The sequence below is a fragment of the Malania oleifera genome, chromosome 1 (genome assembly GCF_029873635.1).
Source record: "Malania oleifera isolate guangnan ecotype guangnan chromosome 1, ASM2987363v1, whole genome shotgun sequence".
NCBI classification, from domain to species: Eukaryota; Viridiplantae; Streptophyta; class Magnoliopsida; order Santalales; family Ximeniaceae; genus Malania; species Malania oleifera.
This window is the reverse complement of record NC_080417.1, coordinates 153,829,512-153,849,410: the sequence shown is the minus strand read 5'-3', so window position 1 is coordinate 153,849,410 and position 19,899 is coordinate 153,829,512. Positions and strand designations below refer to the sequence as shown.

The 19,899-nt window shown below is 37.9% G+C and overlaps 1 protein-coding gene across 1 annotated transcript; it reads right to left on the bottom strand.

The window, feature by feature from the left end:
* Nucleotides 1–374: 374 nt before the first annotated feature.
* On the bottom strand, nucleotides 375–8,363 carry LOC131167461 (uncharacterized). The gene is made up of 2 exons (XM_058126267.1): nucleotides 5,714–8,363; nucleotides 375–913 (listed from the first exon to the last, which is right to left on the bottom strand). Exon 1 carries the CDS (start codon nucleotides 8,153–8,155, stop codon nucleotides 5,921–5,923), a length of 2,235 nt encoding a protein of 744 aa, XP_057982250.1. The 5' UTR covers nucleotides 8,156–8,363; the 3' UTR covers nucleotides 375–913; nucleotides 5,714–5,920.
* Between the last annotated feature and the right edge of the window lie 11,536 nt (nucleotides 8,364–19,899).

The window sequence follows — 19,899 nt, the reverse complement described above, 5'->3', positions numbered from 1 at the left end:
CCCATTACATTTACAACGTGTAGGCCACCACTTGAGAGGCGTGTCATTATTCCTCTGTTCAGATAAACAGAGTTCAGACTCAAACTTTACTCAATACTTTGCGTGTTAAAATCTAACACATTAATATTTCAATGGAATGAAAAAATCCCATCCCATTCCAGCTACCAAACAAATCACTAAAGATGAGCCTTGGCAACCTGGGAGGAAAACAGCGACAAAGATGAAAGCAATCACAAATGACACTAATATGTTCAAATGAATTGATAAAAACTATTTTAAGTTGCTATCTAAGAAATTGAGAGGTTAATCATACTGCGATGCTAATAATGATCAGCCTATGAAGGATGAAAAGAATGCAAAACCACAAACACATATAACCGTATAAACTTCTCGTGTCAGAGGATTTTCATTAATTGATTAGGATTGCTACAGGATCTACATCGGAAACTGCGGTTGGGTCAAAAATGGTATACAGACAATATTTTAAAAACAAAAAAAGTGAAAAAAAAAAATTGTACAACAAAAAAAATGCAACAATCAGAATAGGCACACAGCCACATAGCAACATCACCTGTGTTCTAACCCTATTACATTACATTCAAGCAGTAAGTTCTAATATAATCTATTCTGACATAATCTGCCACATCTGACTTCAGCAATTTTTCAAGACACAATCATCATCCACAATATTAGTTTGTTCCGAGTGCTAATTAACCCCCTCAAAAAACAAAAAAAAAAAAATACATAAATGCAAAAGATGGCTAGCTATGAAAAGGAAAGGTTCCACTTCTACACCAATCCGCAAAGAGGAAACGCTATGATAGCCTCCTTCGAATGTTGATCCGGGTGCTCTTCATCCCCAAGAATGCCCTGAAATCTGATGAATGGCTTCCATTCCTCAAATTAAAATAGCCTTCACACAGCAAAACAAAACGATTACTTGCGAGTGTTATTTACATTAAGCAATGCAGCTCTCAAGATCATATTGATTCATAGAATAACCAAATTACACAAGTAAATCTGAGAGAAAACCCACTATAAAGTATTATATCTTATTTCCCAAAAACATGCTGTTCACATGTGGACAGATATGAGTTTAAATAACGGTTGATAAAGCGCACTCTGTAAAAAGGAATTTCCTAAATCATGTCATGTTCTGCTTGAATCTAAACAAAGGAGGTCATCCCCACTACATTCACTCAGCAAAAAAGCAATGCATATACCTACCATAAGAACCATGGGACTGCCACTCTGATTTTTATTCTCCTCTTCATCTTTTTACTTGCATTACTTTGTTGACTAGACCCTAAGAACCCTAGATCTATTCCAAACCCACCAGGCATCTTTACCACTTCGATCCAAAGCATAGGCATAACCCATAATGGAACCAAAATATCTAGAAAATAAGGTTTCATTTGGTTTGTGGATGCCTATTCCTAAGAATAGATTAATTTTAATAGGTTAGTTACAATTAGTTATACAAGAAATCATGTTATTATTATAAATCATATAAAATGTGAACTATTTTATGAATCCATAATAAGGAATATAAACAAGGAATAAATATTCCCAAATTTCATCATGGAGATGTCTATTCTTTTCCTATTATATATTGAATCAAATAATTATGAATATTTAAGGAATAATTATTCCCTTACAACAACAACAACAAAACCAAGTCTTAGTCCCACTAGGTGGGGTTGGCTATATAAATCATTTTCTGCCAATTTATGCGATCATGGACCATTTCTTTTGATAGATGCAAGGATATTAAATTCTTACTCACTATCTCCTCTTAAGTTATTTTAGGTCTATCCCTACCCCTTCTATTGCCCCCTACAGTAACTAAGTCACTCTTCCTCACAGGTGCAATATGTGACCTACGTTGTAAGTGTCCATACCATCTAAGTCGTCCCTCCCTTATCTTATCTTCTATATGAGTTACACCTATCTTACCACAAATATGTTCATTCCTTAATTTATCTTTCAATGTTATACCACTCATCCATCTAAGCATTCTCATCTCAACAACTTTTACTTTTTGAATATTATGTTTCTTCGTCGCCCAACATTCCGATCCATATAGCATTGCAAGTCTTATAACTGTCTTATAAAACTTTCCTTTCAATTTTATGAGTATTCTACGATCACCGAGCACACTTGAAGCACTTCTCCATTTTACCCAACCTACTTTAACTCTATGCATAACATCATCTTCAATTTCTCCTTCAGCATGCATATAATAGATCAAATATATCAAAATCTACAAGTGCTATTTATTTCTTCATCATCAAGTTTAACTTTTTCCCCAATATTCCTCCTATCATTACTAAAATTACATTTCACATATCCTGTCTTATTTCTACTTATCCTAAAGGCCCTAGATTCCAAAGTTTATCTCCATAATTCTAACTTAGCCTCTACTTCATCCCTAGTTTCATCAATTAATACAATATCATCTGCAAATAACATACACTATGGAACCTCTTTTTGAATACTCTTAGTCAATTGGTCTATCACTAAAGCAAAAAGATAAGGACTCAAAGTAAATCCTTGATGCACACCTATGGTGATTAGAAATTCTCTAGTTTCTCCATCTATAGTCCTTACACTAGTCATTACTCCATCGTACATATCCTTAATGACATCGGTATACCTACTACATACACCCCTTTTTTTCTAAAACTCACCATAGAACTTCCCTAGGTATCCTATCATATGCTTTCTCAAGGTCAATAAAGACCGTATGCAAGTTTCTCTTCTTTTCCCTAACCTATTCCCTTGATTCCAAAATTTAAACTATATTACATCTTATTCTAAGAATAACTATTTCGCCGAACCAAACGAGTCGTAAGGATTCTTGTGTTAGATGAGGTATAGAAAGGCATGGAATCAGAATTTCAACCAAGTCTTAAAGGTGACTTGCAATATCCACAAAAACATCAGCAATAGTTACAAAGAACAAAAACAAGCGGAGCAGCAAGTGAAAAAGTAAGGCCAAAGTTGAGAATTTAAGGGCCAATTTGGTTAAGGATCTAAAAAAGAATTTTTTGTTTCGAAATTTCCCCAAAAACGAAAAAATCAAAACTGCGTTTGGTTAAGGTTGAGCCAAGTGGCAATTTGCTAATAAAATAATAAAATACTACTATAATTTATATTATTATTAAAAAGTGGTTATACCTCATACCCTGTCTTTCATTGTACCCAAAAATCTGTATCCAAGACACAGGAAACACCTTAAAATTGTTTTCCTCAAAGCTTGTACATTTAGGGCCGTTATTGGATACATTCCGGAAAAAAGAATTTCAATGAGGTAGAAACAGCAGGCACTATTAACAGAAAAAGAATTACCACCTCATGCAACAGGTTCCTAGGAACACAGAAAATTCACTTAACATTATCTAAACAAATTTAAATCATAAAAAAAGGAGCCAAGGAAAGATGGCCTAAAGACACCTTCTGCTCAAGAGGGACTCTTTTCATTTAATTTTGGAAAAAAATAAATAGTTTCACATCTTCCAGCCATCAAATCAACATGCATTGTAAGAGCTCCTAAGTAAGAGAAATTAGAGGGTCGGATCTTATCGCCAGAGGATGGTGGCTATTAGCAAGCACCATAAACTAATAGAAAGGTTTTGGAGGTTACAGCAAATTTAATCATACTTGCCCACCAACAAATACCACAACCAAATGAAAGGAGTGGAAAAATGAACAATAAGTGACAAAAACAATGGTCATTGACAAGTAAACCATGATGATTTCTTTTCCAATTCTTCTGACAAGGTAAGGGAAGGCACTTCACCCTTGCACAGAGTAGAACATGTCTTCTACTCTCTAGTTTACAGTTAAATATGCTTAAACAATAAATATTATCAATCTAGGAAAACAACAGGAAATTATTATAACAAAGAACCCAAAAAAGAAAATTCTTAAACTTCGTTGGACTTTTAAGAAGCACATTCCCATTGGTAAATAATATAACATTATAAAACTTCATAAACTTTTGTCGCATCAATTTACATGAAAACAGTAAATAGAGACACCAAAAAACACAGATAGTGTTTGATAAATTAACATAATAAGGAGTGGGGGAGGATAAAGAGTTAGGAACCTTTAAAAGTATGATACAAGAAAAATGATAACTACTCCCAGTAATTGTTTCAAAATGTTTTTAAAAGGATGGATCATAAGAGGCACATGTCTCATGGATCAAGGATAGACATAAGCACATGGACCTTTAACTAAACCTTAACTCATGCATTCATGCATGCACCTAATGCAGTCATGGCTTATCTTTTAACACCTCTGTTGTCTGGAAACTTTCTTGGCTTTCCAAGCAAGCTAGGCATATGTTACCTCAATTGCCCAAAAAAAAAAGGGTTTAAGAAGACATAATAAAATCAAGAAAACTGAAGGTATAAACAATCCCAATGCTAAAAAAACCAAATGCATTTTACCAGGCTTCAAACTTAGACTCACTAAATGATTTAACAACAAATTACTAAATATTGCGTAAATGTTTAATATTTAACAGAATTCAACCATAATCACCTTCCCAGTCAAACATTGAGAGATTAATCAAACCACTAGTTAATGTCTCAAACCTCAAGTTCAGGGTAAACTTTATTCACTATGAGTGGAATTAGTTCACATAAACAAATGGAAGTTTAGAACAAAACATCAACATGTGTCTACATGGTCCCAGACATCAGCATAGGGTTGCTTCAATTATGCTAACAGCAAGATTGTGAATGCTGGTCTCAAACCTCAAGTTCAGGGTAAACTTTATTCACTATTAAGTGGAATTGGTTCACATAAGCAATTGAAAGTTAAAAATAAATGGCATCAACCATGCACATGCACTACAGGGTTCCAGACATCAGCACAAAGTGATCGTGAATGCTGGTCTCAAACCTCAAGTTCAGGGTAAACTTTATTCACTACAAGTGAAATTGGTCCACATAAGCAATTGGAAATTCAAAATAGACGCATCAACCATGCGTGTACAGGGTTCCAGGCATCAGCACAATCACATGTAAATGATGCAAACAGCAAGATTGTGAATGCTAGTCCGAACGTGCATCCATCGTACTAAATGAAAGAAGAGTAAATATAACAGCCTGTGTGACATGGCAAACTAAAACATTATGTGCATAAGACTCTGAATGATAAATGGTAAAAAAAATAGAAAACGGTAAACAAAGATTTTTACAGAGACAAGCACACACACAATATGACAAAAGCACCTGGATTTTATGTGACTGCTTGGAAATAAGTGAAATCACTATATTCATTTCAGTAAAAAAATCATCCCATTGAAAAGTTCGACATGCAAATCACCAAACTGATAAATTGAAATTAACAAGGTAATGACTACATGCAACAGTTAGACAACATTATTATTTAACAGCAGCTCATAATAAATTAATACTCAAAGATAGCACATTCCAGCAATCTAATAAACAAATACAGCAACTTTTGATGTAGTTGGGAAGGCATGTCAACTGTAAAAAAGAAAAACAAATGTTCCTGCCCAGGTAATAACATTAAGTACAGATTTCATGAATATCCAAAAGCCCTGAAAATATGAATATATCACACTGCTTGACTTGCAGAAGTGTGGATAATCTAAAATAGATTGTTAAAACTTAAGAGCAGAAAAAAGATAACAAGGGAAAAAAATGACATATAGTCCCAAAAGTATAGAACTTACTTTTATCGTGCACAAATGGAACCATGCCCCAGAAAACAAAGAAGCAATCAAAAAGACTTCAGGCAACTACAGATGATGAAGCTGTAGAAAACATCGAACAGAACCATTTTGCCTTGAATAAAGTCCAAATCACCTGATGAAATCCCAGTTAATTTAGTTTTTCCATTCTGGATGAGAATCTATTTAGGAAAGAAGCAATGAACTAGGTTATTCAGACGTCAGCCGCCGCCTCTTGCCATATTCTGCATCCCGTGATCTTGAACGTTGCTCTTCCTCTTGAGACAAGCGTGACTTGCTGTGAGTCCTTGATGATCGACTCCTTTCCCATTCATCATCATGTTCTGATTCACGGTCCCTGTACCTATGATGATCCACATATCTGTCTCTGTCTTCCCTGTAGCGGTCTCTGTCACGATCGCGATCACGCTCTCGTGAACGTTCCCTGTCGCGGTCTCGATCACGGTCACGAGAACGTTCCCGTTCCCGTTCCCGTTCACGCTCTCTGTCTCGATCTCGACCAATATCCCTATCATCACGATGCCTTCTTTCAGACCAATCATGATCATGACTTGGATCTTTTTCTCTAGGTGGATCTCTATCATACCCTGGTTCCCTGTCATCTCGATACCTTCTATCAGAAGAGCCAGACCAGTCTCTTTCTGAACCTCTGTCTTTTTCCTTACCAGAATTTGGCCAACCCCCTCTATCATGACTAACCTCTCCATACTGATGATCAGAGACAGCTTCTTCTCCATAGCTAGATTCCCCAGCTCTCCCACCATGCTCTTCACCAACCCAACTAGGCATGTTAGGATCAGACCACATCCCCATGTTATGGCTATCAACACCTGTAGTAGGCATCATTCCCATTCCATTCATGGGCATCCCTCTCCCAAAGAATGCTGGATTCACGTGAGGTGCTACTCCAGGCAAGCCAACACCTCCTACAGGCGGGAATGAAGACAATATACCAGAAAAGGGAGGGGTTGGAGCAGCAGGAAAGCCTCCATAGCTACCCATTCTCCCCATAGGTGCTCCAAAACCTGGATCAAAACCCTGACCCATCATTGTTTGCGGATGCAACAATGGTGGAGTACCAGCAATGCCCTGCCCAAATCCATTACCACCATTCCCAATTATACCCCTCCCACCCATACCACCAACTCTGTTTCTCATTGGACCAACTGGCCCTCTCCCCTGAGAATTGCCCCTTCCCCAGTTACCTCTCCCATAACCTCCCCTATTGTTATCACCATAACCTCCTCTATTGTTATCCCCACTCTGATAATTACCACCAGTAGCAGTGTTGCTGCCACCAGGCTTACCCGCTGCATCACCAGGACCTCTCCTCGCTTGAGAAAGTGCAGTCTGGGACACCTGCTGGTTCCTATTAACTTGAGCCTCCCCCATTCTCTTAACACTATATGGTGAGGCATATGCAACAACACAAGGACGTCCATTAAAAAGATGCCCATTCATCCCTTCCTTGCAAGCCGTGGCTGCACCTGGATCATAAAACTCAACCTGGCAATACCCTTTTGACTTCCCACTAGCCTTTTCATCAAAAAACTTAACCTCCTTCACAGCCCCATACTTGCAAAGCTCCGCCTCAAGCTCAGAATCCGTGGTCCACCAATGCAAATCCCCCACAAAGAGTATTGTTCCTCCTCCTCCTCCTCCTCCACCACCACCACCACTGCCAACCCCACCACCACCACCACCAACAGCGCCTCCAACAACACCCCCATTCCCAATCCCATTCATGCTGCTTACTCCTCCTGCTTGCCTACCTAAACCCTCATTATTTCCCACACTCACTAAAACCCCACCATGAGATTGCTGCCCAATCACTTGAACTCCAACACTATTATTACCAGTTTGCTCCTCAAAATCATTCACTTTATTCGAGGAAGGCCCCAACTCAACTCTCAACCCTCCACCACCAACTGCTGGTCCTGCTCCTCCCGGTACACCTGCACTAGACCCCTTAACGCCCATCTCGTTGCCTCTAAACCCTACATTCTGAAATCCCTCCAATCTCCCAGAAACCCTAGACCCACCATCCCCCCCACCCACCTCCTCAAACTTCCTCTCACCACCAGCTCCCCCTCCCCCACCGCCGCCAACGCTGCTTCCGCCGCCGCCGACGCCTGGTATCGAGACACTGGCCTCCGGCACCACCGACGGGGCTGGCGGCGGAACAGGCTCAACCTTCTTCTCCTCCTCCTCTTCCTCCTCATTCCTAAACCCTAACTCCTCATTCTTTCGCAAAGACTGAAGAAACCCTTCGCCGACATTAACATCATTGTAAAGATCTTCGTAGTCATCGTCTTCTTCTTCCCCCAAGAAGCCCTCATCGGCGACGGCGGAGATCGCCTCGTTGCGGTGGAACTGCTCGCCTGGATCACCGCCGTCGCCGAACCCACCCTCGCCTCCGTCCATAACCCTCCTTTCCAACTATCTCTAGGGCTTGCTTTCGTCGCAAGTGTTTTTAGAAATGAATCAAAAACATTTTCTGCAAACAAAAACAATAATCGCAGATCGCGTTGGAGATCTTACCAGGAAGATGAAGGACTCTGAAATGGCTCAGGTGAGAGACGGAAAACCCTAATGTGAAAAGTTGTCTGTGAGAGAGAGGGAGGGAGAAAGAGAGACGAGAGTGGATAGATTTTTGGTATTTCCTTGTTTGGGTGTTGGCTACTATCGTGTGCCCGGGTGCGCGTTACGCACTCCTTGGATTTTTTTTATTTTTTATTTTTGTTTTACAGAGTCCATGAGGAAAATTGATCCCCTACTGTTCAGTTGAAATTTGGTTTAATGTCAACTGCTCCAAAATTTAATGTGAAAGTTTTTGATGCAATAAAAAAATAATAATAATAATAAATTAATCAGATTTAACAGTTTTTTAAAATTTTCAAATATATAAATAATGCATTATTTAATATTAATTAGATAATCAAATTTAATTGTGTTTTGTAAAATTTAAATTTCTTTTTTTAGTCCATGTGAGCAGACATATAATTTTTAAATATTTTTAATGATTAAATTAAGAGTTATGGATGTGACTAGAGTTTATTTTGAATTAATTCACATATAAAATAAGAATTTACGTGCAGAATATAAGAATGTGAAGATAGTTTATTTTAAATTAATTTAATTTATTTTATTTTAAATTAAATGTAGAACAATTAAGGTTTTTTGGGTAGTTGGATTCACTTATAAAGATAAATATTATGTAATTTAAAATAGAGTCACATCCCGTCTTTAACATTAATCCGTTTGAAAATTTTGTTAATGTTGAATTTTTAATATAAAAATATAAATTAATCAAGTATTAGAAATGCAATAGAAGTTTACTTGTGATTAAATTACTTTTCATATAAGCTTGCCTTTTTCAAATGACTAATAATAGGTCGCATTTTTATTATGATGCTACTCAAATATTTATCGTGGACCATTTATCACCACTCACAACATCTATACGTCGTACAGATGCGTGTGTAGAGGTATGTTTTACAATCTCACATAAGATGTGTACAAGAAAATTAGACTTACATAGTTAATTTTATAGAAAATGTATGATCCTTTCATTGATGCAGAGATGTCATATATATAGCACTTATAAAAGATATATAGTTGTTACAAATTCAAAAGTATTTAAATACTAAATCAAAGAGATATTAGACTATCAAATACAAATAAATATTCAAGTAATACAACTGAAGAATCTCAAATCACCACAAACTATCAGATATTAGCAAAACTTCAATTATTAGGATTCTCGGAAATTCAGCAACAGTTTGCAGTAATCCGTCAACGGTTTGGTGAAATTGTAAGAACCCGACCCGAGAAATGTGAATTAAATAAATAAGTAAAGGGTAAAAATGTAAAATTAGCAGGCTTCGTCGACAAAGCCATTGTCCTCGTTGACAAAGGCCCTCATATTGTTCGTCGCCGAAATTCAGAGCCTCGTCGACGAAGAGGTGCCGATCGAGTTGTAAAATATCATAATAGGGTTCGTCGCCGAGGGTAACAGTTCGTCGACGAAATGCTTAGATGATTCGTTGACATAGGATTTGTCGACGGACCGAGTCAAGGGTTTATAAATATGATATTTTGTTGTTTCATTGCTAAGAAAACTCAAAATCTCTCTCTATCTAAAACTCCAATCTCTTTCTCTCTCTAGGGTTTCGAGCTATCTGTTACTTGAATCAACGATCTGACGTTATCACGTGGATTAGAAGGAGAATCTCTACGCTTATGGCAGATCGGAATTTCGTTTCAAGGATTTTCGAGTTTTGATCCAAAATCGAGGTAAGAGTCTGATTTCATTTATGGTTCGGTAGATCTGTAGTAGCTGTGAATATAATGAAGTATTGTTCTTCGATTTTTAGGTTTTAGGGGGGTCCCATGTCGTTGTTTTGGACAGATTAAGTTCATGTTTTGATTTTCGGGAAAGGTAAGGGGTTTCTGTTTATATCAGTTGTTTTTGTTATCTGAATCGGTAAAACTGTAGTTTACAATTATGCAAATGTTTTTGTTACTTATTTGGGAAAATCTATCAGGTGAAATTACGGAATTTTTGGTTTACCATTTTTGGGAAAATTGGGGGTTTCGGGTATCATCTCCATTTATGTTCGAAAACTTTATATTGGTATAAACTGTGATATAGAGATGACCATGCCTTTGATTATTTTAAACTGTATTTTTGGAACACCTGATATGTGATTGTTTGTTTACCCGAATGAGTGTGGAATGAGATGGTAAATTTGAATAATATATTTTGTAGTAAAGCATGTCGATTAACTACCGTAGGCTGTGAATTATTCAAATGAGATATAAGGATGCGAGTTCCAAAATGTTCCAGGTTTTGTGAAAACGCCTTGGCGAGATAATACCGATGGGGATATATCAAAGCGAGCTGAATTAAAACACCATAGGCTAAGATATAGAACCGAGTCGGAATAAGACCGCAGGCTTAATGTCTGGCTTTTGCTGAAGGGTGTGCAATACCACCAAATCGACCGATTTTTATCGAAGGGTATGAGAACACCATACCTGCACCGGTTCAACACTGTGGGGGTTTATGCTATGCTAGGTTATTAGGTGCACCGGCTTTTTCCGAAGGGTGTGACATACCACCAGATCGTTCGAATTTTGCTGAAAGGTGTGAAATACCATTAGACAAGCCGGCTTAGGCCGAAGGGTGTGACGACACCAGATCGTATTGCTTTCGTATCGTATGTATACTCGAACTGTATTTGTGAAAATACTGGCATTGTGAAATGTATGTTTTACTGTTGAAATAATACTCATGTATCCACACATTGATATAACATGTTTCTCCCTTACTGAGAGGTGTCTCACCCCTATCATACAAATATTTTTTAGGTCCTTCGAGTAGCCGACACTGTCACGTCCCAAACCCAGAAATGGGACCCGGGGGTGAATTTGAGTAACCTAACTTGTCTCTGTATCAATTTAAACATAGATGATACAATACAAATAAGAGGGTCCGACCCCGTGGGGTACACGGTTGCCCTATATACATACTCATACCAATCCATACTCATCAGATACGCAGCGGAATACGATCTTTTATACATAAACAAGATCATACTAGAGTCTATACAAACTACGACATACATTCTCATAATTACAACACGTACCCCAGGTGTCAACTAACTATCCTGACAACCTGGATACCAAAACTCGTACCTAAAAGGTACTAGTAGTAGCTACGACACCCCTTGCTTTCGGACGCTAGGATGCTACTTATTGCTACCTGAAGGACTTGAAAAACATTGTACGTACATTTGGGGTGAGACACCTCTCAGTAAGGAAGAAAACAGTTTATATCAGTGTGTGGCATATCAATGTCATTTTATATACTTCATAACACTATACATACGATACAGTTTGAAACAATTCATATAGTTTCATACAATTTCATACAGTTATAGTATTTTCAGAAAACCATTCCAGATCATACGATACCAAAACATACATACATACATACATACATACTGTCAATGTCATCACACTAGTTCGCAACTACACAAGGTCACCTCGTCTCACAGCGATTACATTGCTACATACACAACTACGCTGCGACGATCAAGGCCCAACAGTGATTACATTGCTCCATATGCAACTACACAAGGTCACCTAGTCTCACAGCGATTACATTGCTACACATACAACTACGAAGCGACGACTCAAGCCCAATAGTGATTACATTGCCACATACGCAACTACGCAAGGTCACCTAGTCTCACAACGATTACATTGTCACATGCACAACTACGCTGCAATGACCTAGGCCCAATAGTGATTACATTGTCACATACGGTGTAGAGCACACCCATCGATGACCAGCCGAATCATACTAGTGATATTTCACACCCCAGATATAGAGCCGACTACTCTCGCCCACGGTAGTTAACCGATACATGGCTGTTTTACAAAACCCTAGAATTATTTTGGAACTCACGTTCCTATACATTTTAGTGTACGGTAATTAGCCGCCACATAGCTGTTTTACAAATACCTGGAACAAATACATACAACCATACATACCACACTTATTTGGTTTACGGCAAATCATATCATTTACAATTTCAAGTATACAATTTATGCAAATATGGATTACGTTCACCTCAATAATACAATTTTAACACAACCAACAGATTTCCAAACAAAATAAAGATGATACCCGAAATCCCCAATTTTACCAAAAAATAGTAACTCAAAAATCCCATATTTTACCCAATAGATTTCCCCAAATAAGTAGTCAAAACATACATAGGATCGTAACCTATAGGCTTACCGATCCTGATTTCGAAAATGAATTGATATAAATAGAATCCCCTTACCTTAACCCAAATTCCAACTACAAACTCTACGGTCCTCAAAACTATGAACCGAGACTCCAAAACCTACAAACCACAGTACAATTCATGCTTACAATCCGTACTTCTACACATATACTGAATCAGAAACAAAAACCGAGCCTTACCTCGATTTTAGCCCAAAACTCGAAAACGCTCGAAACGAGATTCTGATCTGTAGAAGTTGTAGAGAATCCTTCCACGATCCTCGTGGTAACTTCCATTTCCCGATTCTAGCAACGATTGGCGAAGAAATCTAGAGAGAAGAAGTAGGGAGAGGTTTAGAGAGAGAGAGAGATATATATATATATAATTGAGATTTCTTAATGGTGAAGTAATGAGGATTTCCTTTTATAGCCATTTGACCCAGCCAATTTCGTCGACGAATCGATGGCCTCGTCGACGAATCCTGATATTTCCCGATTTTCGAAACTCCTCGGCTTCTCCTCGTCGATGAGGCTCTGAATTTCGTCAACGAGAAGAACAAAGGCTTCATCGATGAAATCCGGCTTCATCGACGAACCTGCTCTTTTACCAAAATGTCCCTCTCTTTATATATATAAACCCATTATTACGGTTCGGGTTTTTACAGACACTAGCGTTCTAGCGATTCAGGAGTGTGGTGGTTGGTTAGCTGTGTAGAAGTACTTGTGTAAGTATTGATCATTTGTTAGGTTGTCATTTTGGGTTATGTAGACACTCTGGGTTCATTATGTATTTTGGGGAACTAGATCGCGTTTTGTATAGGCTCCCATATGGTTTATGAATGTATTAGTTGATTTATTCCGCTGTGTATATGGTGTATGTGATTGTGTATAGGGTATACGTGAACCCTACGGGACTAGACCTTTACATTGTATAGTATCATGGATGATTGTATGATACAAAGATAGGTTAGGTTACTAAATCACATCCTGGGACCCATTTCTAGGTTCGGGGTGTGACAGAAATCGTCGACGGTTTTCTCATAGCAAATATTCCATCTCAAACCGCTGAAGCAACTGTCGAAGGGTATATCATCGACGGTTTGATGGAAAACTACATAATTTCCTTAATATGCTCTTTTAAGATAGGCGTGTCATCAGTTAGGCCAATCTCGGAGTACGGAGAGTGAAATTTTCGGTTGGTCACCGATGGGTGTGAGTTGACACCGTATTAGCAACGATATCGCTGTGGGGCTTTGATTATTACAGGGTATCGGGTGCTCCGTGTAATGCGGTCGGTTTCAGCCGAAGAGTGTGATGACACTGACCGTATGTTTGGTATCGTATGTACTATAACTGGATTGTGAAAATACTGGAACTGTATTGTGTTATGTTTTATGTCGAAATAACACTTGTATGCCACACACTGATATAACCTGTTTCTTTCTTATTGAGAGGTGTCTCACTCTAATTACACAAATGCTTTTCAGGTCCTTCGAGTAGTTGTCACTAGCGTCCTAGCGTAACAGGAGCGTGGTTGTCGGTTAATTGCGTATAGTACTTATGTAAGTATGGATTTTATAACCGGGTTATCTTTGTTGGGTTTTGTAGACACCCGGGATATATACGGTATTTTGGAGCATAGACTCTAGTATGATATGTTGTATGTATTAGAAAGAACATTTTCGCTGCGTATTTGATGTGTATGTGATTGTGTGTAGGGTACGTGTACCCCACAGGAACGGACCCTCATTCATTGTAGTATCATGTAGGTTTTAAATGATACAGACACACAGGTTAAGTTACTAAATTCACACCTAGGGCCCATCTACGGGTTTGGGGTGTGACAACTTGGTATCAAAGCAAAACCAAGTTGTTAGGTCTTATAGACTTGGTTAGGTGTGAATATGTGTACATACCAGTTTAATAACCCAGAAATTAAAGCAAATAGAAAATATAATAAATAAAATGGATTAATGGATAATAAGGAGAAGAAAGGAAGGATTTTTAAAAAAAGCAGGCCTCGTCGACGAATGTCCTGTATTCGTCGACGAGTGTCCTTCTAAGCTTGTCGACGAAGTTTGTTACTCGTCGACGAAGGAATCCCGAGAAAGTATATTTTGGAACATTAAATTTCGTTGATGAAGGGATCTTCTAGTTGACGAAGTCTCTATAGCGCCTCGTCGATGAATCCACGTGTCTCGTCGACGAAGCTCTATCTATAAATAGGTTTTTTCTTCATTTTTAGCAAACTCGGCAATTCTCTTCTTCTCTCTCTAAAATACGGTTTTTCCACCTTCTCTCTTCCATCTCAGGTTGGATTTGACCCAGTTTGAATATTCGGAACGGCCGCGAGGTTAGTAGGATCGTTCTCTGCAAGGTTGTAGGAGCTGATCGTTGGTTTGAGAGGTTTGAGAAACATCCAAAAATCAGGGTAAGTAAGTTATTTTGGAATTTTCTTAAGGAATAATGTTATTTGGAGCCTAGGAAGTAGTAAATAAATGTTTTCTTAAGATTTGAGTTAATTGGAATTTATTTTAATTAAGTTAGGATTTTTGGATTCAGGGTCTAGGTGAACGCAATGGGTATCAGTTCGGGGATCCTACAGGCGTAGTTTGAAAGTCAAGTAAGGGGGAAATTTATGTATTAAATCAAAATTTTCACGAATTAAAATAGATTATGTTTTATTTAAGTATATATATGTTTCCATGTGGGTATAAAATGCCAACCATGTAAAAATATGTTTTCTGAGCCTATGAATGTTTATATAGTTATGTATATGTGAAAGTAAATGAATGAAAGTGAAAGGTATTTTTTGAGGAACTATGTAAGAAATGAAATGTATTTTCAGCATATAAATGTTAAATGTGGGTTGGCCTACTTTACAAAAATATGTATGAATTTACTATTAAATTGTGTGGCATGAGATTCTGTGCATATATATATATATATATATATTAAATGTATGAGATGTATGCTAACAAAGTAAAATATTGAGAATAAAATATGATATGAACAATGTTGCCTGTGTATGTTAAATGCAACCATGTAAATGTAAGATAGTTGAAAGATAGCCATGTTAGCAGATCTAGCATACTTCTGTGTAGATTAACTGATGACAACTAAAAGGAGCTGTAGACTAACTGATGATAGCTAAAGACCAATTGTAGTATAAAGAAAATAAAAGAAAATGCTATGAGATGACAATGAAATGACATCGTATGAAATGACAAATGTGAACGAAGTAAATGGGAAAGAGTCACTTAAAGTGAAACGAAATGCAATGTCTAAGCTATGAACATGAACAGATGTGTATGAATAAATAATGACATAAAAGAATAAAGTATTATGATATTAGAAGTATTTATATATGTAGAACATGTTACGATTGAGCGAGACAAACTCTTCGCCTAAGGGCTTGCTGAGAAAGGCAAGTGCACTAGTAGTTTCAGATGTGGCAATAGCTGCATAACATGCTAGGGTAGAGGGAACCTACTTGTATGGGTGGGTAGATTTCCTTATCCTTAAGGCCTTTGCTAGTAAACTATTGTTGAATGTGTGAGTACGAGATCAAGTTAACACTTGAGGGCTTATTGAGTAAGGTGAGTGCTCTGGTATGCTTTAGTTGTGTCCTCAGGGTTACCTAAGTATCAAAGCATAGGGGTGCTACTTGTATTGGCGGGTAATCACTCCTATTATTAGTAATCTCGTGGGTTAAACATTTGTTTGCGGTTGTTTAGGTTCAAAAAATGATTTCAATGTTATGTGATGATTTGCAAATGTAATAAAATGATATCTATATACCTCATGTTAGTCACACGTTATTTTAATATGTATGTTTCTTCCCTTACTGAGATGTGTCTCACCTGAATATAATTATTTCTTTTTCAGGACATCCTCGAGGTTGAGCTTAGGGAGTTCGAGGGTATTTAGTCTTTTTAGGAATATAAAGAAACAGGGTATATGGTGATGACATTTTGGATGTAAATATTTATGTTTTATGTCGTTATGTTTTAAGGATATTGTGAGAGAAATGGTTGTGAATATAATGAAATGTGTTGCAGATGTATGTAATTATAAAAATGCAGGTGATGATTGGTTTTTATGGATCTATAGATAGAAAATAGCAAACTCTGGTATTATGGAATGTTGGTATTATAGAACTATGTTTATGAAGATTATGATTATGTTTTTGGCTGCGTATGTATATTATCGATTATGGATTATGGATTATTAGGATTTTATTAGGTATAGCGCACCGGATAGAGTGAAAAGATAAAGCTCTAGGTCCTAGCATGTATGGTTTTCCTTCTGGATAGCTGTTTGCTAAAGGTCTGAATATCATTATGATTTTTCTTTTAGGTAAGTTACTAAAGATGATTCCGTTAGGTGTTATTTGGTTCACAGGATCCTTCAGAATACTTGGCAATGTGATGCCCATAACATCTTATTCTCATGTTTGTTTCCAGATTATGTTGATAACATCACTTCCCAGGAAATAAAAAATTTCCTCAAAACATAGGAGTCCAATTGTTGTCCACTTAGTATCTTACATTCTTATGGGCATCTTTATTTTTAGGATTAAATTGTCCCCACTATTTTGGCTGACTTATGGAAATATGAAAATATGTAGTTGATGCACATTCTCATCGATCCATCTTTCTTTTTCATAAACAATACCGATGCTCCCCAGGGTTACACGCTGAGCCTAATAAACCATTATCTAATAATTCTTATAACTGGTCCTTTAACTGTTTTAATTCTACCGGTGCCATTTTGTATGGCGCTTTAGAAATCGGCGCTATCCCCGGAACTGGATCAATAGTAACCTTTACCTCACATTCAAGAGGTGGTCCTAGCAAATCCTTGGGGAATATATGTCAAGAAAATCCCTCACTACTGGGATATCCTCTAATCTCAACTCCCCTTCTGGTGACCCCCTCAGGGTGTCTGATTACCTCCTTAGTACTGATGTTGTGGAGGTGGATAGTTAAATGTCGCACGGCAGTCTCGTGCCATATTTTCAGGCCCACCACACCGATAGCAGATAGCTGGTCCTTCCCTGTACTCACCCTAATGCCTCTGATGGCATCTAGAACAGATAGGACGCTGTGAACTCCCCTGACGGGCTTAAGATCCCGTATCCTATCGCTGGCTCGAGAAATTATCAAATTGCCTCTATAAGCTCTAACTAGTGCTGGCCTGAAACCCCTAAGGCAAGGGCCTCTTATTCTGGTTTGTGGCTCTCTCCTCCTCATAAATATTGGCCTCAACTACCATGGTCCTATCCACCTGCTTAGAGAAATTTTGAGTCAACAACGCCACCACCTGTGTGCGTATTCCCTGCCTCAGACCTCTCTCGAACATCTAAGCTTTCCTCGGCTCATCTGGGACCATATGAGGAGCAAAACGGGATAGCTCCACGAACCTAGTCGTACACTGCTATATAGTCTTGGGTCGTCAGATGCAGGAACTCCTGAGCCTTCGCTTCTCGGATGGTAGTAGGGAAGTATCTGTCGAAGAATACCTTCTTAAAATGGTTCCAGGTGATAGGTGTATGCCCTGGACACTGTTCCTCAACCATCTTCGCTGATATCCACCACCTCTTTGCTTCTCCTACCAATTTAAAGGCGGAAAACCGCACCTTCTACTCCTCTGTGCACTCCAGCACACCCAGCAATTCCTCTATTTCCCGAACCCAATCTTCAACTATGACTGGGTTCGCTCCTCCTACAAAAATCGGTGAATTCATCCGGGTAAATTGCTGAAAAGTGCAGCTCCGACCAACCGGTGGTTGATCCTGCTCTTTAGAGTCGCTTTAGTTCTCTTTTCGAGCCTGTAATAACCCAAGAAATTAATCAGGATCTCATCGATGATTACATGGGATTCGTCGACGAGAATACATGAGAGCCTCGTTGACGAGCACACATCTCGTCGAGGAGAATATACCAAAAGGGGGGTTTTGGCAGTCTGAAAATCGTCGACGAGGAGTTCAGGTTCATCTATGAACTTCTTCAGGGACTCGTCGACGAGATGACGTGTCTCGTCGACGAATCCGGATCTATAAATAGTTTAAACCTGAATTTTTGGTAGAATGTTGGTGCAGGAAATCCCTTTTTCTCTCTTTAAATGCCCCTCACCCCTTCTCTCTTCGATACTGGCTCCGTTTCTCGCCGGATCATTGATCTGAAGCCACCACGACGCTCCTAAGAAAGTTTTCTGCAAGTCTACTAGAGCGGATCATTGGTGGAAGTGATTCGAATTTTATCCCAATTTCAGGGTAAGGCATTCCATTCAGTATTTGACTTTACCATAGTTATGTAAAATGTTGTACATAGAAAAATAGTAATATTCTGTTCTGAGGGATGTTGTTTTCAGGGTTTTGAGCGAGGAACCCTGCGGGTATAAGACTAGAGTGCAATAGGGGCTTTTCAAAAATCAAGTAAGGGAAATATGCTATGCTAAGGAGTTTTTAGAATATAATACAGAAGATTATGTATGTTTATTTTCAAGCATGTTGATCAGTTTATTTTACCAGAATATCAAGAGTATTATTATTTCAGAGAGATTACAGATATGAAGCATGAGATTTTAATTACACAGTTGTGTGGCCTGAGTTTATTATGATTTAATATGTTGATTATGAAATTTTACAGATATCCAGTTATACAAGTTTATTAGGAGAAAGTAAAATTTATAGCATTTCTCAAAATAACACAATTTTTGAACCATAACTCTCAGACAGATATTACATATATTATAGATAGATATTACAGATATTACAAACAGATATTACAATATTTTATAGACAGATATTATAGATATTTCAGATAGATATTTCAAATATTACAGCTAAAATCTATAGTATTATGGTTGTTTTGAAATCATGTTAAAAGTAGCAAGATAAATATGTATATACTAGTATTGCACAGTATCAGATCCCTGTGGAAAATTACAGATAGATATATATACAGTAGAGCATAGTACCGTTGCTATTGCAGATAGAGTGCAACCACATAATTTAGATGGTATGTGGATTCTATCTAACCATGTCAGGATAAATTGCAGTCTCCCCAGCGAGTTGGGTTGAAGTGGCTGGTTAGACAATGTTAGATTTGGAGATTGCCTGGAGAGATTATAGTGGGCTAGATTGGCGGATGTTACAGATATAGATTGACTTGCCTGGTAGGCCAACCAGAGTAAGTCCAACCAACAAGCCGCACAGCCCTATCATGAGGGGTTATATTATGATATACAAAATCCCAAGGTATAGCAGAAGTTCATGTGTACAAATATATCACACAACAGCAGTTTATATTATCGTATTAGCAGTATGTACAGATAGCAAGCTCAGATACATAGTTGTATTTTA

What these genes read in the sequence shown, in the direction of transcription:
- LOC131167461 (XM_058126267.1), bottom strand. Translation starts at nt 8,155, where the DNA reads ATGGACGGAGGCGAGGGTGGGTTCGGCGACGGCGGTGATCCAGGCGAG.